This window comes from Ichthyophthirius multifiliis (assembly GCF_000220395.1).
Source record: "Ichthyophthirius multifiliis unplaced genomic scaffold scaff_1120509250264, whole genome shotgun sequence".
NCBI lineage: Eukaryota > Ciliophora > Oligohymenophorea > Hymenostomatida > Ichthyophthirius > Ichthyophthirius multifiliis.
In genome coordinates, this window is record NW_004086932.1 from 1 (window position 1) to 26,290 (window position 26,290).

Sequence of the window (26,290 nt, forward strand, 5' to 3'; positions counted from 1 at the left end):
TATTTATATATATATATATATATATATATATATATAAATTTTTATATATATATTTATATTTTTTTATTTATTTATTTATTTTATATATATTTTTTTTATATGGAAATACATTATATTATTTTTTTTATATTAATTTATTTATATATTAAATATATTTATTAAAATTGTATATATATATTAATATATATGTAAAAATCAATAAAAGACGGAGAAGAAATAAAAACTTAAACTGATTATTATTTTTTAGTATAATCATTTATAATTTTTATTGAAAAAATATTAGAAATAATAGATGATGTTATAATACATGAAAAACTTTAAAAAGAATGGTTAAATTTTAAAAACATAATCACATAAAATAAAGTCAATCCTTCTTAATGTTTCACATATTCTAGTTAATTAAAATTGGACATTTATAAAAAAAAACCTGTAAAAAATCATAACGAATTGTTAAAAAAAGACTATAAAATAACAAAAAATACAACTAATTAAAATAATATTTCTTCAAACAAGAAGTTTACAACTTCTACAGGAGAATTATAACATAAAATTCAATAAAAGCATCAATTAACAGAATAATAAACTGATAATAAAGAAGATTTAATATTAAAAGAAGAGTAAATAAAAAAATTAGAAATATTAAAAAAAGAATAATTAATAAAATAAGAAGAATTTGTAAAAAAAGAAAAATCAAATAAATGTGAATTTGAAGATTTAATAAACTTAGAATAATTTGAAGAAAATTTAAAAACGATAAAAAAGATGAATTTATAACTTTCATCTTCTGATTAAAATAAATAAAAAAATAAAACTAAAAAAATCAATACACCAGATGTCCGAAAAAATAAAACGATTTAAAATTTTCACAATTCTTATACAAAATCCAATGAATTTTTATTATAAAATAATCAAAAAAAAGTTTCTTTAAATAATGAAATTTAATCAGATATTAAATAAAAACTAAATTCTATTTCTTTAAAAAAAAGGGAAAATTTTTCTGCTTAAAAATTAAATAATAATAATAAAATATAATTAAATAATAACAATACTAATCCTATATTAAATAAATTTAATACTAGTCCATTTTAAATAGAAAACGATATTAATTTCATAATGATAGAAAACTAATCATTTTAACTATAAAATAATTAAATTGATTAATATATAAATTAAATATAAAATAAACAAGATTAAGAATAACCTTATTAATATTAATAAAACTCCGAAAAATAATCTGTTTAAAATTAATCGAAAATAAATCTTAATATATTGCAATTTAAAAAAGAAAGTAAAGCGTAAATAGAGAATTAACAAAGTATCCCTATAATCCAAAAAAATTCATAAATTAAAGAAAATACAATAGAAATAAAGCCAGAAACAAGATAATTAGCACGAAAATAAACACGAAAATTATCTTTAGAAAAATTTCAAATAAATATGGAATAAGTAAAAGAGGAAAGTCTAGATAATCTTTAATAAGTAGATTTCCCATAATAACCAAATAAAGGCTATTAGGAAATTTTAATGAATCGGTTTGGATATGATTTTTCAAATAATAATTAATATAGCGGTTAAAATACTCTAAATAATATTATAAAAAAATCTCCAGTAAAAAACAGGTTCGATTAAAATTAAATTTAGTCATTTAAAGGGTTTGAATAAATAGAAGTTGATAAAGATATAGAATAAAACTTTAATAATAATAATTAACTTAAAGAATCAATAAAATAATAAATTTAAATATTTAAAAATGATTCAATTATGATTTATTTAATTATTGGAAAAACTAATGAAACGGAAACTAGATTATATAAAGACATACGCAAAAACATTAAAAAGGAAGACGATTAATAATTAAAAAATTATACTATTTTTCTGAAAAAAGATTAACAAAAAATAAGTTAAAGTTGATGATATTTTATAAGATAATAATAAAAAAATTGTTAAAAAAAATATATATATAAATTGATATTTATTCGTTTTTTTTTTTTGTTAAAAAAAAAAAATAGATAATTATATGTTTATATATATATATATTTTTAATATAAATTATATAAAAAGTATTTATTTTATAAATATAATATATAGTGTTTAAGTAATATTTATTTTTTTAAATAACTTATAAAAATTAATAGTATATAAATATTTTTATTATATAATTTATAATAAAAAGATTTAAATTATTAATTAAATATATACATACATATGTTATTAATATTAATATATATATTATTATATAAATATATATATATATTTAAAAAAATATATTAATTTCATATTTATCCTTATTTTATTAAAATATATATCTTGATAATAATATATGTATTATCATTAATTACATTTAAAATTAAAAAAAAAATATTATATAAAATTTTTATTAAATTTAACAATTTATTATATTAAAAAAAAGTTGTTAAAATAATAATATATAAAATAAAAATAAAATGAAAAAGAATAAAATAAACAAATAAATATTTTATTCCAGACGAAACTCTAAAAATTAAAATGATACATAAAAGTATTAAAAATTTTTTTAAAAAAAATATTAAAAGTAAAAAAATAATAATATAGTATAATCGATGAATAATCTAAAAAATTAATAAACTCTTAATAAATGGAAGCATAATTATAATAAATAAAATAAAGTTAATAATATTATGAAAAAAATAATGATGTAAATGAAATATTAATAACTGAAATATATTAAAATCCATAAATAAACATATAATAATAATAATATTTATTATAATAAAGTAAAAAAGATGAAAAAATTAAAAGAATAAATAAATTTTAATAAATAGATATATAGCAAGAATAAAAATAAAAAAAAAAATATTAAGAAAATAAATTAAATACAATAGAAAAATATAATACTGAAATATATTCAAATAAAGAATTAAATATGTAATAATAATAATAATAATAATAATAATAATAATAATTATAATAATAATAATAATAATTTTAATCTGAAAAAAATGATAATTTTGAAAAATATTAATTATCAAATAAGATATAAGAATAAGATATAATTATATAACAACTAATTTAAAAAAATGCTTTATTAGAGAATTAATTACTAATATATGATTCAAGAAATAATTCATTAAATGATAAATAAAATGAAATATCGAATATAGAAAATAACTACAAGACATCTTAATTATAAGTGATTCATTTAAAAGAAGTAATAGAATTGTTGAAAGAATAAAATAATAAAAATTTAAAAGAATTAAATTCATTTAAATTAAAATATTCAGAAATAGAAAAATAATTGGAAAACTATAATACTAATATATCTTAATAATAAATTGATATTTACTAATATATTAATTAAGCAAAAAAATTTGAAAGTCATTTGAAATTATCTAACTTTAATCTTATTAATTCTTAGAAAAAAATATAAGTATTAGAAAAAGAAAATAAAGAATTAATCGAAAAACTAAATACCATAGACTAAGAGAAAAAAAAAATATCTCTTAAATGGCAAAACGTAAAAAAATATATAAAAATAAATTCATTTAAAATAAATATTTTTTTAATAAAAAAAACAAAAACACGACAGATTTATTATAATAAAATTTGAAATTTATTTAAAAAAATAAAATAAAAAGGCAAGTTAAAAAACAAACAAGACGATTAATTAAAACTTCGAATAAAAGACTTAGAAAATAGCCAAAATGATAAAAATTAAGAAATAGTAGAACTTCGCAAAAAATACATAAACACAAATGTAGAACTAAAACTGTATAAAGAAGGAGAAAATAATTATAAAGAAAGTTATGAATAAAAAATAAAAGAATAAAATGAAAAAATATAAAGTTTAGAAAATTAAAAAAATAAGCTTTTTTAAGAAAATTAAAAATTGAAAGAAAATATAAATCGAGAAGATGAATTTTAACAAAATATACAACTTTTAAATTAAATTTAAGACCTTTAAACATAAAATAATTATTTGGTTTAAAATAAGCTTATAATGTAGAAATAAATAGAAGCCTTTTTAGAAGAAAATTAAGTATTATAAGATAAAATAAATGATATTTAGTATAATCAAACAACAGAATAAGAATTATTAATTGAAATTTAAGATAAAAATTTAGATGGTTTGGAATAAATAGATAAATTTAATTTAGATGAAAACTAAATCATTATGAAATAATATATGTAAATAAAAATACTTTATGACAGACTATTAATTAAGTATTATAATTTATAAAAAAAATAATGTTAAAAGGATGGTTATTAGAATAATGAAAAAGGAGATTTAGGAAATGAGAATATTAAAGAAAATGTACTTAAATAAATAACTTAAAATAAAAAAAATAGAGGAAATTATAATTCATTTCGTTTCAATAATAATCTTAGTAAATCTTTAAATGATACTGAAAGAAAAATTAAAAAAAATTAAAATTGAAATAATTTTATTATATATTTAAATATTTAATGTATCTCTTTATAATTAACAAATATAATATAATTAATTTATTATATAAAAATAAATAATAAAAAAAAAATATATAACAAATATATATTTATATATAATTATATATATATAAATATGTATATATATATATATATAAATATATATTTTTATTTATTTATTTTATTTATTATTTTTATTTAATATTTCTTAATATTATTTTTCATTTATATATTTTAAATAAATTATTAGACAATTAATAAAAAATAATTTTTAATATTATTCTTTATTCTTAATTATTTTTTTTTATTAAAATCTAACATAAAACAATAATTTAACTTATAAGCTATTTTTTTATTTATATAATATTCAAATTTATTCACATTTTATTTATAATCTTATAGTTATATGTTTTTGAATAATATTTATTTATTATTATTTATGTTGGTATATTCACAAAATTAAATTTTATTAATTATTACTTAATCTTAAAGAAAAATAAAAAATACTTAACTTTTATACTTAACTTAAATTTATCTTATTTTATTAAAAAAAAAAAATCTTCTTTTTTAAACAATAATTAATTAAATAAAAAAAATTAAAATATATAAATAAAATAAATGAGCTCAACATAAACATAAAAAAAAAATGCCCAAGTAATAGTTTTCGACTTTTCCGAAATTTCAGACCAATCCCTAAACCTTAACTCTAAAATTATCGAAGCCTTCGGTCCTGAAGGAGTAGGCTTATGTTTAATAAAGAACGTCCCAGGTTACCCTTAAGCCCGTTTAAAATTACTCCCATTAGCCCATAAACTAGCTCACCTTCCCTAAGAAAAACTTAAAGAATTAACAAAACCTGAATATATGCACGCTATAGGTTGGAGTCATGGTGTAGAATAATTTAAAGGGTAATACGATTTTTAAAAAGGTAGCTTTTACGCTAATCCTTTAAGAGATATTCCTATAGAATTAACTGAATAATAAAAAAAAAACGGTGCCTTTTATGGCCCTAATGTATGGCCTAAAGATACTATTCCGGAATTGGAAACTGTATTTAAGAATATGGGAAAAATAATAGTAGAAACAGGATCTTTATTGTCTCATCATATCGATAAATATGTAAATAGTGTATAAGCAAATTACAAAATAGGCACTTTGGAAGATATAGTAAAAAACGGACAATAACCATTGGCTAGACTACTTCATTATTTTGCTAGTAATAAATAAAAAAATATTGATGACGACTGGTGTGGCTGGCATAATGACCATGCAGCTTTAACTGGTTTATGTGGTGCTATATATACGGACTCATAGGGTAATATAGTTGAAGATTTTAGTGATCCTGAAGGTGGATTGTATGCCAAAAACAGATTTACGGAAATACAAAGAATTTAAATCCCGGCTGATTGCCTAGCTTTCTAAATTGGGGAAACTGCATAAATTATTACAGGAGGATTTCTTGAAGCTACACCTCATTGTGTTGTTAGAGGATCTAAAAGTATTAATAGTGGTGTCTCGAGGAATAGTTTTGCAATGTTTATGTAACCAGGACCGGATTATGTTTTAAATGTACCAGATGGAGTTAGTATAGATTAGGCAGTTGGGAGAGAAGCTTATAATGTACCGAAACTTAAAAATAGATGGGAATAAGGGATTTCGTATTTGAATTATTCTTTTAATTCTTTTAAGAGTTATAGTTGATTATTTTTTGGTTTAATTTGTATGTATTTTTGTCTTATGTCTTTTTTGTTATTATTATTTAATTTAATTTTTCAGTAATTTATATAAAATAAGATTTTTGTTTCAAATATTTTTTATTTTTATAATATTATTTTATTAATATATATTTATATTATTGTTTTAATTTTTCTTGTTCATGTTTTTTTGTCAAGAGGACTAGATAGAAGTCCTGTTTTGTTTGAACTGTCACTTTTATCAATTATTTAATTAGAGTTTATTTAAAATTTAAATTTATTAATAATAAATCCTGATATTTATTAATTTTTTATATTTATTTAAGCCTTTGTTTTTCTTCCTTATTATGATAAATGACTTTTTAAATATTCGTTGTCTAGTTCATTTTATTTATTTTCTTTTTAATTTTGTACATATTAATAACTCCATTCTTTAAAATTAATTAATTAGAATAATAAAAAAATATATATAATAAAATGCATATATATACAAACAAAAAAATTTACCCTACTTGAGTACAAAAATATTCCTAAATCAAATAAAGAAGTTGCACAAATAGCCAAAAAATATCCTGCATAGAAATTAAAGCTTGAAAAAACCCTAAATATACATATATAATTAAATATATATACAAATGAATATTTACTAATAAAAAGAAAAATAAACATCAGAATAAATAATTTAATTAGTAACTAACAAGGCAAAAAAAAACGACAAAATCGATCCAATAATACATATAAAAAACCAAAAACTATACTCATTAGTAATAATAATAACTCTTATATTAGAAACAATAATATTAAGTCCAAATACCATAATTCCAGTAGCCCAAAAATGTTATTATCGTCCTTCTTCGTTTACGAAATTAATTTCAAAAGCAAATAGTGATATCATTGTAATGATTCCGCCTTGAATAGTCGCTGAAATAAAACTTTTCCAGAAAATTTTGGAATTAAAAAGTTCATTGTTAATTCCTTGTTAATAATAGTTCTTTTTTTCATTCGATAATAATTCCCTCTCAGAATATTCCTAATCGCATGTCGCGTAGACTATAATAGGTAAAGAAGTAAAAATAATATTATAAAATTAATATAAAATAGAATCATATAAAGTCTATCCGCTCAAATAATTAGTCAATCCATACCAAAATTAAGGCATTATTAATAGTATATTCTTAAAAAACATATAATTTATTAAATCAGAATTTCTCCTATAACATTCTCTCCCATGATAAAATAATAAGCTACGTAAATGACGAAATTCTTTTATAGAATAATCAGCAGCTCTAGATGCTTATTATCCTTCTATTCCTATAATACCTACACCTAAATGTGCGGCAGTAATCATATTGACATCATTTGCACCGTCGCCAATAGCTAAAGTTGTAGATAATGAATCCTTATTATATAAATATATATATATATATATATATATATATATATATATTATATATGTATAAATATATATATTTTATATTTTTCTTATTTTATATATTTATATATTTTTATATATATTTATCCATTTTTTTACATTTTATCTTATTATATTTACTACTTATTATTTTTATATAGGAGATACTCTACAGCATAATACACATTTACAATATTTTATAATTTTTAGTAACTTTTTTTAAATTAAAACATATAATATTTGCATATATATAATAATTAACTAAATTTCTAATATGTGGTTTAGTTATATGATTTAAGGAATAACCTGAAATAATAAGTGCATTTTTTTTATGTATTATTTTAGATTAATTTTACTTTATAATAGAATCACATTCATATTCTTCCTATGAATTTTAATTATTTTCATTTTCTAAAATTTTTAATTATTCAAGTAAAAAATTCTAAAGTTCATTTTCTTCATCTAAATCAATGATAATTTTCTTTAAGTAATTATCTAATAAATTACAAGAATAAGCTACATTTATAGCAATCTCTATTTTATCTCCTGTCAATATCCAAACTTAAATTCCAACATTTTTAAAAGACGTAATAATCTCCGGAACATCATCTTAAAGCTTATCTTCAATTGCAACAGCCCCTAATATATTCAAATCCCTTTCTAATTAATCGTAAAGTATAAAAACATCATATAATACGTTCTAACTATTTTATTAAACAGAATCAAGTTATTATTTCCATTATATATATTCATTTTCGTTTATTTATTTTTACGCAAACATTAAAGTCCTCAATCCTTTTAAACCAAAAGCCTTTAATTTTCGTTTAATTCAAAAATTTAACCTTCGTCAGATTAATAACTTCTTCTATTTGTAATTATATAATCAGCTCCTTTACAAAATAAGAAATACTAATTATATTATAAATGTTTATATATTATATTTTTATATTTTATATATTACTTTTCCTTTATGATTTTTAACGATTATTGATTAACGTTTTCTATCAGAATTAAATTCAAAAACATGAAGAAGTTCAAAAGTATAATCAGTATTATTAAATTTTATTATAATATTATTATCCTCGTCTATTTTCATAAATTAAACACCCACAAATTTCGTGAAATTTACAATTGCAATTTCATCAGGTGAAGAAGATGAATATGAAGTATTTCCTTATAAATCTATATTAGAATTAACAGTATGACATTAAGCTAGAATAAATAATATATGTCTATTTTTATAAAGTAAAAATTATTATATTAAATATATATATATATATATATATATATATATATATATATATATATATATCTAATACATTATTTGCATATGTTCTGGGTGGTTAGGCTATTTTACTATATTAATAAATTTTTTATCTCTAAAGTTTACATGCTCTACTTTAGGAAATTCTCTATTTACTTCTTCATCTGTTAATTATTCATTCTCTTAACCATAAACAGTACTACCAATAACAATTTTTTTAAATTCCATAATGTTTTTTGTTAGTGTCCCTGTTTTATCTGAAAATATATAATTAATTTGTCCTAATTCTTCATTTAAATTTGATTTATAAACTAAAGGATAATCTGCATTTTTATCATTTGAAATATTAATTCCTTGAATAAATTTTACCATTTCAATAGTGACTAAAAGACTTGAAGGAATAATGTTCCTATATTTTATTTAATTTAAAAAAAGGACATATACATAAATATATATAATAATAATATACGTGCATATTAATACCCAATTTCCAAATCTTAAAAAAAAATTTAAAAAATTATTATCTTCGAATTAAATTTCGTTTTTTTATATATGTAAATATCCTAGTTTATTTTCATTTAAATGATACCATATAATATAAGTTATGGAACAAATAATACATATACTAATCTAAATAAAGAAAATTTGAAAAATAAAATTCGTAGTTTTTAATTCGAGTTTGCTTTTTTTCAAATTAGCTTTCATAACATTACACATGATTTTACAATTGTGTCTTTTTTATATTTTTTTAAGAAAATAAAAATATATATATATATATATATATATATATATATATATATATATATATATATATATATATATATATTGCTATTACCCTGTATATGCTACTAGACCTATTACATAATCTATATTTTTTAAACTAGAGCCCCTTAATACTAAGTTTTGGGCCCCTAAGGGTATCTCATCTCCATTTTTTGCTAGTATATTTCCACTAAATCTATATATAATAGAGTTTGGTTTTTCATAGTTTACTATAAGATGTTCTTTATTTAAAAAATCTTCTGAAGGAATGTGTTTTTTAATTTTCTTATCTGCTAATTTTAGCTTTAAATTTGTTTCCCCGTCTATATTTTTGGTCTCTACATAACAATAACCTATTAATATATATATATATATATATATATATATTTTTTTTTAAAAAAAAAATTAACCTGTTAATTCTGAGCTAAAAATTAATATTAAATCAGAAGGAAAATATTGATCTTTATAAACTTTAATAATATGACCTGGATGTAATTATTTACAACAAATTTATTTAAAAGTCTAGCTTATATTGTCAAAAACATTTACTTTTTAATTATTTTCATCTCTATCTGATCTTATTTTTTTATAATCTTCAAAAAAGTCCTTTATAGCTGTAATAAAGAATATAAATGCTAAAGGCATGAAAATTGCAGGAACTCCATTAGATAATGTTAATTAAGGAATAGTTTATATTATTCCTATAAACTTTTTTATTTTTTTGTTTAAGAAAAAATATTTTTTTATTATTTTTTTTTTTAAATCTAAAAAATACAGATTAGCTAATTTACTAAATTATTCAAATATGTTTTTTGGTAAAAATTAAAATAAGTGTATTTATTTGTTTATATAGTATTATCTGGAAGGTTAAAATCAGGTCTTCCAGTAGTTATTGTTCGATCTTTTAATATATATTTAGAAGTATCATTTTAGAAGAATTATTTACAGTTTTTATCAATTTGTAAAACGTTTTTGTATTAATAGTCTTTATTTTTTGTTATTATTTTAATATAAATTGTTTATTTGGAATTTTATTTAAAAAAAAAACCATATCCAAATCCTTATAATTTAGATTAAATTTATAATTGAAGGATTTTTTCACTTTTTTCCATTTTTTTATTTTAATTATATATAAATATTTATATATATATATATTACTTTAAAAATAAAAAAATAAAAATTTAATTATATTTAATTTTGAATTAATTTATTTCAAACAATATAATTATTTAAAATTTAATAAAGTAAAATATTCATATAATTTTTTTATTTTTTTTAATTCAAACAATTTTTAAATATAATCATATTATTATATCTAATATGAATATGTTTCTAATAATTTATATGATATAAAGAAGATAAATTAAATATCTACTATTTAAAAATATCTTAATAGAATATATATAATCATATATTATTTTTTTAAAAAATATTAATATATAATAAATAAATAATTTAAAATAATTATATGATTTTAAATTATTAATCGAAAAATAAAATTAATCAAAATAGTAATTTTAATATCATATTTAAAAGAAACAAATTAAAAAGACTATAAAAATTTTCTCAATATTAAAAATAATTATAAAAAAAAAAAATTAAAGCAAAACAAAATAAAATTGTTATTATTAAAAAAACTAAAATATTTGAAAATTTTAACAAAGGATAATTTTATTTTATATTTTTAATTTTAATTTTATAATATATAAAATAATAATCAATTTAAAATATTGAAAAATATAAAATTATACATAATAAATATGATTTAAAATAAATTAATATATAATTTTTTTTTAGCTCTTTTGTTTTTTGTAATCATTAATAATAATAATAATGTTATAGAAAATTAATTATTTATCTAGTTACTTATATATATAAAAATATTTTTTTTATATATCAAATATAATAAGTTATCTAATTATATTTTTAATAAATTTTTGTTTTATCTTTTTTTAAAAAAATTATAAATAAATAAAAAAACTTCTAACATTTATATGGTTATATAAGATTTATAGTTACTAATATTATTATATTTAAAAGTATATTATAAGAATCTGCTATTTATTTATATATTTTAAAAAATGATTATAAATAAAAATTAAGATATGATATAAAATATAAATTATTTTAAATTTTAAAAATGTAATATATTATTAAATATTATATATATAAAATTTTTAATTAAATAAATAAAAAATTATATATTAATAAATATATTCATTTTTCTTTATTTTTTATTTAATAATATATTTTTATTTTTATAAAATTAAATTTTCAAATTATTTATTAATCACTATTTAAATGTGAAGAAAAATTTTTTAACTTATACATTATTTTATATCTATTTTCACTCTACTATTATTAATTCATAGTAAAACTTTTACAAAAAGAAATATATTTATTATATTATTCTATTTCTTAAACAACAACGCTCTAAACATGGTTATAATTATCATTTAATTATGGTCTAAAAGTACATTGATTTATTTATTTTAACTCCTATTCTTCCAAAAACTAATTATGAACTTCTTATTTTTTTTAAACAAAAGATCTATCATAAAGCCTTCTTACAAAATCAGAATCTTATTTATTTAAAACATTTTAATTATATCTTTAAGTAATCGAAATATTAGGTCTAAAAGTACAATTGAGTTTATTTTTTAAAAATTCTAATTCATTTTTATCTTTAGATTTTTTCATAAGAGGAGGTTTTTATTTATAATATTACGAATTTTTAATTTATTATAATTTTTAATTTAAATGATTATTATTATTTCTATTTTTATAATTATCAGCACTTTTTATTGTTTAATAATTTAATTTTTCTAAAAGCAATTTGAAATTTTCTACATCTACGTTAAGTTTTTAAAATTTGTCATTTTTTTAGCATTCTTCTATATTTATTTCATTTGTTATATATTATTTAACTTCTTCTATTTATGTTTTATTTTTTTGTTATTTTTCTATATTTTCTTATAGTTATTCGTCCTATTATGTTTTTTCTTTATTTATTTCTTTTTATTAAATTTATTTAGAATTTTATTATTATTATGTTTATATTTAATTTTATAATTATTATATATATGTCTGTTCACTTTATTATTATTTCATTTAATTTATTTTTTTTAATAATTATTTTAAAGTATTTTCTGGTATTTCTTATATTTGATTTTGACTATCATTTAAACTATTTTTTTATATTAAAAAAAATAATTTATTTATTTCTATTTTATTTATACCTTTTATAATAATCATTAATTAGATTTTTTAATTTCTTAATAACTTTTTCATTATTGATTTTATTTAATAACTAATCTTTTAAAATTTCAAAAAAATTAATTAAAAATTCTTTCGGTAGATTTTCAAACTAATAATTAATAGAAAGTATTTCCCAAAACTATTTAATAAAGTTCAAATCTTTATTGATTGCAATTTATTCAATTATTTTTATAAATTACTATTAATTTATTTAATTAGAATCTTAAAATTATTAGACTATTTATTATATTTTAGAAATTTAATCGCATATTGAATTCATTTTATTATTTAAAAGATTTTTTTTAAAGCTTTTATAACTAAAACAACTACTTGATTTTTTGTTAATTTTTACTGCTAACTTATCGTTTTTACGTAAATTTCTCAAAGAAGATTAAATAGAACCTTCTTTATAAAAATCAGTATCTGTCATATGTATTTCTTTGTTATTATTTATTTAAAAATTATATATAGTATATAATATAATTTATTTATTTTTTATTAAATTAATATTTTATATAATTGTGGAAAAAAAAAAAAAAATTAATTTATATATATATTAAAAATAAAAACCAAAAAAAATAATATTAATATAAAAAATTTAGACATAATATATTATTATTTTTATAAACTAAAAAAATCATTTTTTTTTAAGCTTCTTTTATTGAACTTTATTACCATTTTAATTCTCCTGTTCATTGTTCTCAACGTTTTATTTTTTCGTTTTTTTATTTTATTTCTACGAATATTTTTATTCAATCATATCCAAAAAGCTCATTTAATTTTATTTCTTACTTAAAATTTACATAGTTAATTCTTTAAGATCATCATTTGCTTCTTAAAATCCCTCTTCTTCATTTTCATCTAATAAACTAATTTGTTTCTAACTTGTAGAAAAAGCTTTTAAATTCTTTATTTTTCCGTCTTTTATTAATTATTCATATTTTTTAATAAATCGATCTATATCTTCATTTCTACTTAAAGGAATACACTCTAATATACTATTAATATTTCCTTTATTTCTAAATAAAAAATTTAATTTTTTTTTTTTATTTATTATTAAAAAAAATAAATAAAAAAAAAATACTCATTATAAAAGTTAATTAAATCTTCTTCTTCCATATCTGAATTTCTATATTTTGTAGCAAAATCATCAATATCTTTTTTTTCAACTTTTTTATATATACTTCTATAAAAAGAATAAGCAGATTCAAAAGCTTATTAATTAAAATCATCTCCATATGATCCTTTTTTATATTTATATATATTTTTAAATTTAAAGTAAAATAAAAATTACCTGTTTCATCATATTCTTTTTTCTTATTTGGATCTGATAAAATATTATATGCTTCAACAATTTTTTAAAATTTTTCTTTAGCTGTAGGATCATCTTTATTTTTATCAGGATGAATTTTCAAGGCTAATTATTTATAAGCTTTTTTCTATATTTTTTGTTTTAATAAATAGATTTTTATTTTTTTACAATTTCTTCAATAGATGCTGTTTTTGGGACATCAAGTAAATTATATAATGTTATTTTTTAAGTTTATAAATCGTCTATTTGTTGATTTTCATTAGTGTTTTCTTCATTTTTTTATTGTTTTTTTTATTCATCTTTTTCATATTCATTTTAAGTTTCTTTTTTATTTTTTTAATCTTTTTTTCCTTTTTTATTGATTTGTTTTTGTTTAGCCATTCTATTATTTGATTTTTTTTAAAAGATTATATAAATATAAATGAAAATTTTATATTGATAATTAATTATAAAAAATTAGTTTATTTTTTTTTTTAAAAAATAATGGCGGATAAAATAAAAATATAATTTTTTATTTTTATTTTTTGATATAATAATGAAAAATACATCATATTATATTAAAATTAAGTTTTTTTTATAAAAGAAAATAAATATAGGACAACAAAATTTATTCAAAATGTTATATTCTTATTAATTTTATTTATAAAAACTAAAAAAACTAAACTAAAAAATTCTATAATTTAGTTATAATAAATAAATTATTAAAACAGATTTTTATTTATAAAGAAACTAAATATATTTTATATATAGAAAATATATATATAATATTTTTTTAATGTGTTCAAATTTGCTTATATTTAGAATAATAAGAAAAATTTTATTTTTTATTTAATTATAAAATAAAATATTCTATAAATTAAAAATTTATAAAAATAAATATTTTAAATTAATAATTAAAGAATAGTCTATTACGGAATTATAATCGAACAATATATAAAAAATCATTTTGATTAAATTTATTAATAAGATTATAGTATTATTATTTAAATTTTAAAATAAATTTAAATATTAAATAATTTTATTTTATATATTAAATAAAAATATAAATATGTGTATATATATATATATTTATATATATATATACATATCATAATATTTTATTAAATAATTATTTTTTATTTTATAAATATTTTATATGTTTTTTAACAAATCATTTTTATTTATCTTCTATTATTTAAAAAGTTTATTTATTAATCTCTTTATTTAATATTTAGTTTTGATTAGAATTATTTGTATATTATTCCTTATAATCATTATTTTATTTTTTTTCTAAATCCATACTATTTTATTTATTCTAAGTTTGTTCTTATTGTTCTTCATTAGATTACTCAATTTAATTATCCATATTAACTATTTTTTTTTTTTTTCATATTGTTTTAAATATTCCTTCATAGCATATTATAAAAAATCTGGATTTTTTTCAATAAATTTATTAAATTCATCTTTTAAGTCATTAAATTTATTATTACTTACTTTATTTTTTATTTAAGGAATTTCAAAAAAACACGGTTTATTTTCTTTTAAAAATCTTGTTGAATTATTCATACATTATTGTATTCTTTTAGATGATTATTAATTTAAATTATTATTTTATGTTTTTAAAAATTTAAATGAGTTATTGGTACTTTATTTTTTTTCTTAAGAGGCATAAGACTTGTTTAAAGGAAGAAGTTGTTAATTTAATACTAATTTTTACTTTTTTTTTCATTTAAATTTTATATTTTTGATTATTTTTGATATTCTTTATATTGATTTACTTCATTTTCTAAAAAATATAAAAAAATTGTTAAATTTTTTTTATTTTATTTTTAAATGAAAAAAAAATATTACAAATATTATTTTATTTAGTTTAAATTTCTTATTTGTTCATATTAGTTTAAGAAACATTATTTATTTAAGATTTACTTTTAGGATAAATTTTTTATTTAAAATCTGTTTATTAAGTTTAAATTTATTTGTTCGTTGAATTGCAGTTATTAGACTAGCATTTATTCAATAAAAATTACTATAGACAGGCACTTTTTCTCTTTTAAATTAAATTATCTTAAGTAGGCTATTTAATATTTTTTTATTATTAAATTTTTTATGAAATAAAACTATTCTATTAATATAAGTTATTATTAATATATATTTCTTATACTTTAATGTTTTTTTTGTTTTATTAATTATTTCTACTATAATGCTTTTAAATAAGGGATTATTAAGTTTATCTTATTTATGTTTATTATATGAGGTTTATTTGATATTCAAAAAATTAATTAATTTTTTCTTTATACATAACCTTTTATTTTTATATATATATAATATATTTGTAATTGTTTAATTTATTATTTTTTATTAAATTTTATTATTATTAATCAATAAAATGGAAATCTAATATAAATATATATATAAATTATAACATATATATATAAATATATATAAATATATATATATATATATATATATATATATAAAAATATTTTTATATAGATATAATATATTATCTAATATAATTAAAATAAATAAAAAAAAAATATATATTTATCAAATTTTATATAAAAAATTATTTTTCTAATTTATTTTTTTTAATTTAAATATTTTCATTTTTTTTTTTTTGAATTTTTAATAATTTATATTTTGCCTGTAAAAAAAAATTAAAATTTTTTTTATGTATTTTAAAAATAAATGAATACTTTCGAATAATTCATAAACTAAAGAAAAAAATGCATGCAATAAAAAATAAGAAAAAAGAAAACGAAATAAATATTAAATAATAAACGCTTATAATATGAAAATCAAGATAAAGATACAGAATAATCATATAAAGATATTTAATTTTTTAAAAAATAATATATTTAATCGTTTATTGATATAAATTAAATAAAAAACGAATCAGATTGGCTTAAAATAACAATAGAAAAATTATAAAATATTTAATTGGAAGAAAAAGAATAAATAACTTTAATTTAATTTATAATTTTTTTATATAAAGAAGAATATATTGATTAGATTATATATGGCTAACTTTTAATTTGTTTAGATAATATTTTAAAATAAAAACATAAAAAAACTATAATTGAATTTATAGTGGAATTTTTATCATAAATAAATAAAAAAAGTAGTATAATAAATTAATAAATATTAGATTTAGATTTTTTAGAAAAAATATAAGAAATAACATTAGAAGAAAGCTAAAATTTTAAATTGATATAAAATATTTGTATTTTAATAAAGAATATTTTAAGTAATAAATTTCAAAATATAATTTCAAAATAAAGTATTATTTTTTAAATTATAAATAAAATTTTTCTTAACAATAATATTTCTGAATAAATAATATTAATTTGTCTCAAAATTTTTTAAAAAAAGAAATTTTTAATCAATCTAAATCAACTAATTGAAATAAAAATAATTAATTTAATTAATGATTCATAAAAAATTATAGTTATATATGCATTTAAATGTATTAAAAAAATAATAAAGAACTTTTCATTGAATTCTTAATTTTTTTATAATGAAAACTATTATTAAATATGTGATAAATATATATTTTAATATTAAAAAGAAGTACTTTAAATTATATTTTATTTAGATGGTTTAGTTATTTTTTAGCATTATCCTTAGATTGTATAGGAAATTATAAAAATAGCTTTTTAATATTAGAATTCGAAAGCTATTGATATATTATTTAATTTTATTTAAAAAGGAGATTTTCGTATTCATTAATAGTTGATTTAGTTAAATATTTTGAGTTTATTTTATAACATATTATTAGATAATGATATATATTATTAAAAATAAATAATTGATAAAATTATATATATGATAAATGAAGAAAATATTGATAAATATCGAATATAATTAGAATAAAATGGAATTTTCGAAGTTTTTAAAAATATATAGAATGAATATATAATAAATAAATTATAATATCTTTTGTAAAATATATATATATATATATATATATATATCTATATTAATAAATAAACTAAAAATAATAACAAAATGAATTTATTAAAATATATTTTTAAATTTTAAATAAAATATTATTTTTGTAAATCAAATTAAGAAATAATAAATGGATTAACATCTAAATAATTTTAGAAATATTGTTCCGATTTTCTACATGTATTTGTTTTTTTTTATTTTTTTTGAAATTTAAAAATGAAATAATAACGCTTGCAAAGTTTTTACTATTATTTTTTTATAATATAAGGAATTAGGAAATGCAATGGAAGAATCTTAAAATAAAAAAATTACAGATGTAGAAATTAGTGATGGAGTTTTAAAAGTAACAGCATAGCAAAATAAAATATTTGTAATAAATAGATAAAAACCAAATCATTAAATTTGGTATTCTTCACCATTAAGGTATCTTATTTTTTCTTTCTATTTATAAAAAAAATATTTTAAAATGTGAAATTATCTAAAGTAATATTATATTTAAGTTTATATATATATATATAATTAATTAATAATGTTACATATATATAAATAATTTATTTTTTTATTAAGTGGACCTTAGCGTTTTATTTATGATTTATAGAAAAATTAATGGCAAAATTAAAAAAACTAGGAATTATAATAATTATTATTAGAAGAAATCGAAAAATTATGAAATAATCAATATATATAATAATGATAAAAAAATCAATATATATAAAAATATACTAATATTCATAAATCATTAATATTTATATATTTAAAAATAAAAATTATATAACTCAAAAAACAAAACAAAAAAAAAACGTTAATTTGTTTATAAAAATATTATTATAATTTTTCTTTTTTTTTTTTTTTGGGTGGGTGAAAAAAAAAAGAAAGAAATGAATTTAAAAATAGAAAATGCTTCACAAGTAACAAAAATAAGCAATTTATAAAATTCTGATCGAATTAAAAATGAAAGTGATTAATTAATAAATACGAAATTGCGTTAATTAAATATAAATTTCTCATTATCATAAAAGAAAAAATCAACAAACATTGAAAATAACTGAATATAGCCTTCTTCTGTTAAAAATTAAATATTTAAAATAAATGAACCTTAAATGTTAAGTGAATATAATTTTAGAACTTCATCTAAATAAGTAAATAATAATGTTAATAATTATTATAATAAAGATCTGTTTTAAAATGTAGAAAAATAAAAATATAATAGCGAAAATTTCAATTTAAAACTAAAAAATACTTTCCATAAAAATAGTCCAATATTTGAAGGAATTATTTTAAATAAAGAAAAAATGCCCAAAAAATTCGAAAGTGTTCATATATCAGAAAATGTCATTCCAAACATGTAAAAAGAAGAAAAATTATAAAGAGCAATGAAATAATTTTCATATTCAGTATAAACGAGTGCTAAAAGATAGTAAGTAATTAATATATAAAAATGGTTAGAAGAAAAATTATAGGAACTTATTACTAATTAAAATTTCAATATAGTTGATATGTTCGATTATTATTAGAATGTTTTTACAACTTGCTTATGTGAAATAATTAAATAAACAGCTTTAGAATGTAAAGAAAGGGCAACTATTATTGAGTGTATATGGAATAACTAAATTACACTAAGTGAGAATATATTCATTAATCTATATAAAAAATAAAACTAAATGGAAAAAAATTTCCTTTGTGAAATAGGGGAACTTCATAAAAAATATTAAAAAGAAATTGATGATGATATTAGAATTATAAAATAAAATAATGAAAAAAATAAAATTTTAGAAGAAAGTATTTCATAATTAAAAATAAAAAATCGGTTTTTAAAAAAATAAGGAAAAAAAGTTGAAAAATAAAACAAAATTTTAAAAAGTTAAATAGAAGAAATTTAATAATAATATAATTATTAAATTATGTAAAATATACATAATATTATGAAATTTAAAGATATAGATTGGAAAAGTGCATTAAAAATAAAAGAAAAAGAGTTTTTAGATATATGGGAAAATAGGAAAATTAAAAATTAATTATATTAAAAAAAAATATCATTTTAATAGAATAATAGATTTTTATTAGAATAATAATAATAAATTGATAATGTATTAAAATATATATATAATTCATATAATTATTATATTTAAATATTATATAAAATATGTATATAATATAAGTAAAAAATATATATATTATATATATTATTATATATTTTTATATTTTTTATTTTTATTTATATTTTAGCTCGTATATTAATATATAATTGATAAATAATCTCATAAATTATTAAGTGATAATTAGGATGATGTTTCTTCTACTGGTACTGAATAATGTTTATTTTCAAATGATGTTTGTGTTGATACTTTTGATTTATTTTAGTTGAAAGATAGTTAAATGTAGACAGACAGAATTCATTTTGAAGATAATTATATTTAAACTGAACTTTAATAAGATAATAAGGAAAATTAAACTGAAAATATTTAATTTGACAAAGAAATACAAACAGAAATAATTGTAATTAATAATAGCTGTCAAACTAATAATTTTTAAAATTTTTATGAAGAAATATAATCATAAAATTAATTATTATAAATTAATTTTAAATAATAAGAATAAAAAATATTATAAGAATACAAACAAAATATTGATTTAAATTATTAAACAAAAAATTATAGTTTAAATTAATTAAATGATATAAAATTAGATGATATTGAGAAACAAAAAGATAGCTAATACTAAAGTTTAAATAGTTATCTAATATCAAACAATAATATAAAAGAAAAATTATAAAATTAAAAAACAAAAATAAATTTTTTAAATAAATAATAGAATTAAAATTATAATAATAATAATAATAATAATAATAATAATAATAATAATAATAATAATGATCTTACAGCTGTAAATTAAAGCTTATAATTATCTTAAAGTTAATAATAAATTAATTTTGTTTAGTAGAATAGATAATCAAATATATAAACTGAAAAAAGCTAATAAACTCCTTAAAAAATAAAATTAATTACAAATTTGATAAAATAAAATAATTAAAATGTAAATAATAATTAACTTTAAAAATAATAACTATCAAATAAAATTTCTTAATAATAAATTTAAAAAAAGCAACTGAACACAAAAATAAATATTTAATAATTAAAAAGCTTAGTCGTAAAAGAAAATAATAAATAAAATAACATTTAGTAAAATAAAATTCCAAATATAATTTAAGAAAACAAATAATGTGATATAAATGAAATATAATAAATAAAGTAAAAATAAGATAAAATACAATAAAAATAATAATAAATGTAAGAAGACAATACTAACTAATAATAACAAAACAACTCTCTTCAATAGATTGAAAATGTAAAAATCAGTTACATAAATAGTGATTAAGAATAAGTAAATTAAAGTAAACAAAAAATAATTCAATTTAATTCATAAACAGATTTTTTTTAAAATTCTTTTTTAATAACTTAACAATAATACGATTAAAAATAGATAATTAAGTCTTTTTAAAAACTAGAACATTAATCTATTATTGACACAAAAGATAGTTAAAATAATAATAAAAATGATAATTAAATATAAAATAGAATAGGTACATTAAATACATTTGAAAAAAGTACTAACAAACCAAATATATAGACTATTATTTAAAGTTAAAGTCCTAAAAAATAAAATAATTATAGAAATGAATTAAATGCAAAAGAAAACCAAATAAAAATACAATAAATGTAAATAATTGAATTGGAAAAAATAATATTAGAACTAACACGAAAACTTGACTTTTAACAAAATTTTAAGACATAGCAATTAAGCCAAACTTCTTTTTAAAAAAGAGATTATTAAATAAAATAAAATTCTTATTATGGAAAACAAAACAGGTCTATAAGTGAGTTATTGTTAAGGTTTTATTTAAAATACAAAATTTAATTCAGAAAAGAAAAGTTAATAATAATAAAAAAGTAAAAAAAAAAATTTAAGTTAAGGGGATTATTCGTTTAATATTTAAAATATATAGAATTAAAGACAAATTTATTCATTTAAAATATAATAATAGCCAGAAAAAAACAATGCGTAATAATAAAATTGTGCTTTAGAAATTAGAAATACCTTACTAAAAAATAAAATGAATATAATATAAAAGAAAAATTCGGCAAAATATATGTCTTAAATTAATAAAATGATGAATTCTATAATTACGGAAAATATAAAGGTTCTCAAAAATAATCAAAATATTTACAAGCCTTTGTATTTATAAATTTATGAACATTTTTAGAATAAATTTGGTTTAAAAAATGTGGTTGAGGATAAGGTTTATTAAATTTTAGAATAGTGTATTTTGAATGAAAAGGAATACAAATAAATTTAAGTTTTAATATTAATTTATTTCGAAGATTTAAATGCAATTATATTTAAGTTTTTTTGTGAAAGCTTTATTCTTTTAAAAGAAGAAACTTTATATTTTTAAATAGAAAAGGCTTTTTTAAATAAAGATAATTTTGAGGAGAATATTAAGTTAATATTTAAATAGAATTCTTTTAATTTGGAAAATATGGAAAATCTTTTTTTAAATAATGATATAAATAATATATATGATGTTTTATTAAATTTAATTTAAGTTTTTAAAGAAAAAATTTAGAGTTATTTTAAATAATACTTAATATTTTTTAGATCTTTTTTAATGATAATAATAATAGTAGTAAAATTATAAATGAGAATTTTTTGCTTTTTTTAATTAAAATATTTAATATTTAAAGTTAATAATAATATATTTTAAATGATTTTTATAAATAATCTTATTAAAAATAAATGAATTAAGAATAATTTGTATTTTGGGCAGGAAAATAAAATTTATTTTTAATATCTTAATTAGAAAATAAAAATAATATTAATAATTATGAATAAATATCAACAAACTGGTTAAATATTAAATAATATATTTTTGAAAATGTTCTTATTAATAATACGATTTTTATAAAATATGTAAATAAACTTTTGAATATAATGAATGAATTAGAAACATTAGATTTATAATAATAATAGGATAATATTAATAAATATATATCTGCTTTAATTATTATTGAAAATTTAAAATGATTATTATTTTATATATATGTATATATATATATATATATTAATTATATATGTTTTTGAAAAATAATACTAATTTTATTTTATAAAAATATATATTTACTTATTTTATATTAAAAATAGTCATTTACATTATTTTTTAAAAATTAAATGTATATTTTTAAAAGACAATATAAAAAATGCATGTTTTCGCGGGTTTTAATTAAAAATAAAATATTAAACAAAAATATTTAAAATATAAATAAAAAAATATAAAAATAAATAATATATTAATAAAAAAAATAAAGAAAATGCTTATAGATTAAATACAAATAACATATTGTTATGAGAAAATATAGAAATCAGCTATAAATGGTTAAGTAACAGTGGCTATATTTGTATCTTTTGATGTCGATTCATTGGGTGCTCTAAGAATATTAACAGGTTTATTAAAATAAGATTTAATTACATATAAAATATATCCTGTATCCGGCTATTCTTAATTATAAAGTTCATTAGAAGAATGTTAATAAAACATCAATGTAATAAAAAAAAAATATAAAAGAAAAAAAAATATAAAAAGATTAGATTCAAAGCTTATTGTTTTTGAATTGTGGAGGACTAATGGATTTAACAGAAAATGATTTTGTAAAGAACAAAACTAATATAAAAGCATATGTATTTGATAATCACAGACCTATACATCATCATAATTTGATAGATAAAAGCAATGTAATTTTTTTTTTATATATTTATATAATTATATATTTATAGATATATATATATATTTAAATAATTCTTTATATATTTATATTTCTATAAAAATATATATTTAATTTTTTTATATATATTTTTAGATTATTGTTATTGAAGATGGCACTTAAAATTAAGAAAATTGTCCTAAAAATAAAAATGACAAAGAGATTTTAGAAAATAGTTATGATTAATAAAATAATAGTTAATATGATAGTGAAGATTCTTAAATTGAAGAATCCTAAGAAGAAATTGAAGTTGAGGATGACGAAGAAATTGAAGAAGAAGATGAAGATGAAGAAGAAGATTAAGAATATGATGACGATGATGAAGAGGAAGAAGAAAATAAAGATATAAGAAAAAAGAAAAGAAAAAATAAATTAAAATATAAAAATAAATCTTAAAAAAAACTTAAACTTGACTAATAAAGAAAAATGGAAAATTATTACGAAGGATTTTTCTATGGAAAATCAACAAGTATGTTAATGTATTCTATGAGTTAATAATTAAATAAAGAAAATAATGAATTTTTATGGTGTGCTATTTTAGGAGCTACTGACATGCTTATACATAATAAAATCACTTAAGAATAATACGATGATATGTGTTAATTCTTAATGATTGAAATCGAAAAAGTAAACATCTTAAATACAGATTAAAAAGATATTAAATAGATAGGATTTATTGAACCATCTAATGAGTAATATATATATATAAATATATATATATAATATATATATATATTTATATTATTTTATATTTTATATTTATATATTTTTATATTTTATATTTTATATTTTATATTTTATATTTTTGTTTAGATATAGATTTATTTGCCTTAGAAGCTGGAATTTATACTAAAGTATGTATTATTCTAGTTATTTTGCATCGAAATTAGGTATATGGACTGAAAATGGGGAAAGAAATTTAAAGAAATTTATCGCAATGTTAGGTATACCTTTAGAAGAGGCTAATTAATAGTTTAAATTTATGTAAACTTAATACAAGGAGAAATTAAAGGAAAATATACATAAAGAGGCTAATAAATTTAAACTTTATAATGTACTTTTTAGTTCTTTTGTAAGATAGATAGATGAAAAGACTCAAATATCAGCCATTGATTATGTATATAGCCTAACAGCTATATTAGAATGCCCTAAGTAAGTACTTTTATAGATTTTTGAGGAAAAATAGTAACTCTAAAATGAAACTTTAGTAGGTAGAATTAGTAATTTTTGGTGGGCCTATGAAGCACTATAAACAGGATGCTGTAAAATGATAATGAAAGGAATTGAACAGGCTATTTTATTCTAAAAAGCACTAGTAAATGAGGCTAAATTTACAATAGAAAGAGACTTAATAACATCTTGTAGTGATTTTAGATTTGTTAAATTAAATAATGATACAAATACATAAAATGTGTATTTTCAACACCCTTATTCTTTGTAAAAATTAGCAGTTTTTCTAATGGATATTTATAAAGAAAAAGTCAAAAAAATTAAACCGATAGTACTTTGTATGAAAAATACTTAAAATAATACTTTTACTATAGTTGGGGTTATAGGCAGTTATCTCTAATAAAAAAAGTATATATTTATATATATATATATATATAATTGTATATATATGCATTATTTTTTTACTTTAGTACTTTTGCATTTAAGTTTTAAAAGGCAGCTTCTGAGTTAAAATTGGAATTTAATTAAGATGATTTTGAGAGTTCAATTATTGAGATTAAGTAGGATGATTTTGAAGCTTTTTTAGATGAAATTACTTATTAATAATGATTATTTTATATATTTTTTGTTATATATAAAGATTTACATTTATTTATATATATTGTTAATATTTTTTTTTTTTAATAAAAAAATAAGTAAAATAAAATTAGATTTTTATATTTTTGATTGTATGTTTAAAAAAATAACAGTATATATAAACAAAAACAATATAAATATAATATATAATTATATTAATATATATATATATATATATATATATTTTCATTATATTTATATTCTTTATTTATTTTTTATTTATTTTAAATATATTTATTATTATAAACTGATAATTTTTTTTAATTATTTTTTAATTTTATCATATAATTACTTATTATATATTATAGAAATGAATTCATTTAATAAATAAAGTAAATAATCTTTATCATCTGTAAGAAATTCAGAAATATATAATCCCCAAAATAATCAATTTTAATAAACATATGACATAAATAAAAAATTTTAATAATTTTAGAATTAATTATATTATTTTTTATCAAATAATTAATAATTGTCATCATAATAAAAAAGAAATCGTTCAAGTAATGTAAATAAAGCAAATAATATTTAAAAATAGTAAAGCACATCTTTAAATTTAATTGATAATAATACATTAGAAAAAATAAAAGAAAAAACAATATATTTTGATAATTT

General features: G+C 15.6%; 4 protein-coding genes across 4 annotated transcripts, besides 63 other annotated features; 2 read left to right on the forward strand and 2 right to left on the reverse strand. All coding sequences in view use genetic code 6, as the record gives it.

The window, feature by feature from the left end:
• The first annotated feature begins 4 nt into the window (after positions 1-4).
• Positions 5-59: a microsatellite.
• Positions 21-79: a microsatellite.
• Positions 51-84: a microsatellite.
• Positions 55-101: a microsatellite.
• Positions 102-110: 9 nt separating this feature from the next.
• Positions 111-144: a microsatellite.
• A 447-nt stretch (positions 145-591) lies between these two features.
• Positions 592-687: a microsatellite.
• Positions 603-700: a microsatellite.
• Positions 701-2,011: 1,311 nt separating this feature from the next.
• Positions 2,012-2,055: a microsatellite.
• A 164-nt stretch (positions 2,056-2,219) lies between these two features.
• Positions 2,220-2,268: a microsatellite.
• Positions 2,269-2,905: 637 nt separating this feature from the next.
• Positions 2,906-2,963: a microsatellite.
• A 44-nt stretch (positions 2,964-3,007) lies between these two features.
• Positions 3,008-3,032: a microsatellite.
• A 1,454-nt stretch (positions 3,033-4,486) lies between these two features.
• Positions 4,487-4,532: a microsatellite.
• Positions 4,525-4,588: a microsatellite.
• Positions 4,525-4,620: a microsatellite.
• Positions 4,566-4,663: a microsatellite.
• Positions 4,586-4,658: a microsatellite.
• A 409-nt stretch (positions 4,664-5,072) lies between the features above and the next one.
• IMG5_206851 (hypothetical protein) lies at positions 5,073-6,205 on the forward strand (the record flags this gene model as incomplete). Its single annotated transcript, XM_004037129.1, has 1 exon — positions 5,073-6,205. A coding segment is annotated over one exon (1,050 nt), but the record flags the coding sequence as incomplete, so codon positions are not given.
• Positions 6,206-6,228: 23 nt separating this feature from the next.
• Positions 6,229-6,271: a microsatellite.
• A 25-nt stretch (positions 6,272-6,296) lies between these two features.
• IMG5_206852 (hypothetical protein) lies at positions 6,297-10,198 on the reverse strand (the record flags this gene model as incomplete). The annotated part of the gene is made up of 11 exons (XM_004037130.1): positions 6,297-6,351; positions 6,531-6,547; positions 6,624-6,717; positions 6,764-7,515; positions 7,648-7,796; positions 7,900-8,338; positions 8,489-8,759; positions 8,847-9,200; positions 9,261-9,524; positions 9,627-9,906; positions 9,964-10,198. 11 exons carry the CDS (start codon positions 10,196-10,198, stop codon positions 6,297-6,299), a joined length of 2,910 nt encoding a protein of 969 aa, XP_004037178.1.
• Positions 7,521-7,586: a microsatellite.
• Positions 7,580-7,627: a microsatellite.
• Positions 7,605-7,643: a microsatellite.
• Positions 8,440-8,487: a microsatellite.
• Positions 8,792-8,839: a microsatellite.
• Positions 9,554-9,617: a microsatellite.
• Positions 9,913-9,940: a microsatellite.
• Positions 10,199-11,627: 1,429 nt separating the features above from the next.
• Positions 11,628-11,678: a microsatellite.
• A 597-nt stretch (positions 11,679-12,275) lies between these two features.
• Positions 12,276-12,312: a microsatellite.
• A 259-nt stretch (positions 12,313-12,571) lies between these two features.
• Positions 12,572-12,631: a microsatellite.
• An 817-nt stretch (positions 12,632-13,448) lies between these two features.
• On the reverse strand, positions 13,449-14,504 carry IMG5_206853 (hypothetical protein; the record flags this gene model as incomplete). The annotated part of the gene is made up of 4 exons (XM_004037131.1): positions 13,449-13,830; positions 13,896-14,055; positions 14,106-14,250; positions 14,292-14,504. The coding sequence occupies 4 exons, from the start codon at positions 14,502-14,504 to the stop codon at positions 13,449-13,451; spliced, it is 900 nt and encodes a 299-aa protein (XP_004037179.1).
• Positions 14,389-14,440: a microsatellite.
• A 451-nt stretch (positions 14,505-14,955) lies between the features above and the next one.
• Positions 14,956-15,009: a microsatellite.
• Positions 14,956-15,018: a microsatellite.
• A 145-nt stretch (positions 15,019-15,163) lies between these two features.
• Positions 15,164-15,206: a microsatellite.
• Positions 15,177-15,211: a microsatellite.
• A 1,288-nt stretch (positions 15,212-16,499) lies between these two features.
• Positions 16,500-16,606: a microsatellite.
• Positions 16,607-17,351: 745 nt separating this feature from the next.
• Positions 17,352-17,382: a microsatellite.
• A 666-nt stretch (positions 17,383-18,048) lies between these two features.
• Positions 18,049-18,082: a microsatellite.
• A 2,066-nt stretch (positions 18,083-20,148) lies between these two features.
• Positions 20,149-20,247: a microsatellite.
• Positions 20,219-20,255: a microsatellite.
• Positions 20,220-20,277: a microsatellite.
• Positions 20,222-20,275: a microsatellite.
• Positions 20,278-20,874: 597 nt separating the features above from the next.
• Positions 20,875-20,924: a microsatellite.
• A 117-nt stretch (positions 20,925-21,041) lies between these two features.
• Positions 21,042-21,094: a microsatellite.
• Positions 21,042-21,101: a microsatellite.
• A 184-nt stretch (positions 21,102-21,285) lies between these two features.
• Positions 21,286-21,340: a microsatellite.
• A 240-nt stretch (positions 21,341-21,580) lies between these two features.
• Positions 21,581-21,645: a microsatellite.
• An 819-nt stretch (positions 21,646-22,464) lies between these two features.
• Positions 22,465-22,520: a microsatellite.
• A 624-nt stretch (positions 22,521-23,144) lies between these two features.
• Positions 23,145-23,184: a microsatellite.
• Positions 23,185-23,207: 23 nt separating this feature from the next.
• Positions 23,208-23,276: a microsatellite.
• Positions 23,277-23,330: 54 nt separating this feature from the next.
• Positions 23,331-23,373: a microsatellite.
• Positions 23,334-23,394: a microsatellite.
• A 25-nt stretch (positions 23,395-23,419) lies between these two features.
• On the forward strand, positions 23,420-25,648 carry IMG5_206854 (hypothetical protein; the record flags this gene model as incomplete). The annotated part of the gene is made up of 5 exons (XM_004037132.1): positions 23,420-23,650; positions 23,697-23,840; positions 23,966-24,561; positions 24,683-25,447; positions 25,510-25,648. 5 exons carry the CDS (start codon positions 23,420-23,422, stop codon positions 25,646-25,648), a joined length of 1,875 nt encoding a protein of 624 aa, XP_004037180.1.
• Positions 23,657-23,689: a microsatellite.
• Positions 23,852-23,892: a microsatellite.
• Positions 23,853-23,943: a microsatellite.
• Positions 24,107-24,153: a microsatellite.
• Positions 24,139-24,174: a microsatellite.
• Positions 24,143-24,204: a microsatellite.
• Positions 24,563-24,658: a microsatellite.
• Positions 24,565-24,636: a microsatellite.
• Positions 24,565-24,672: a microsatellite.
• Positions 24,601-24,674: a microsatellite.
• Positions 24,601-24,675: a microsatellite.
• Positions 25,449-25,489: a microsatellite.
• Positions 25,649-25,806: 158 nt separating the features above from the next.
• Positions 25,807-25,859: a microsatellite.
• An 8-nt stretch (positions 25,860-25,867) lies between these two features.
• Positions 25,868-25,901: a microsatellite.
• The last annotated feature ends 389 nt before the right edge of the window (positions 25,902-26,290 follow it).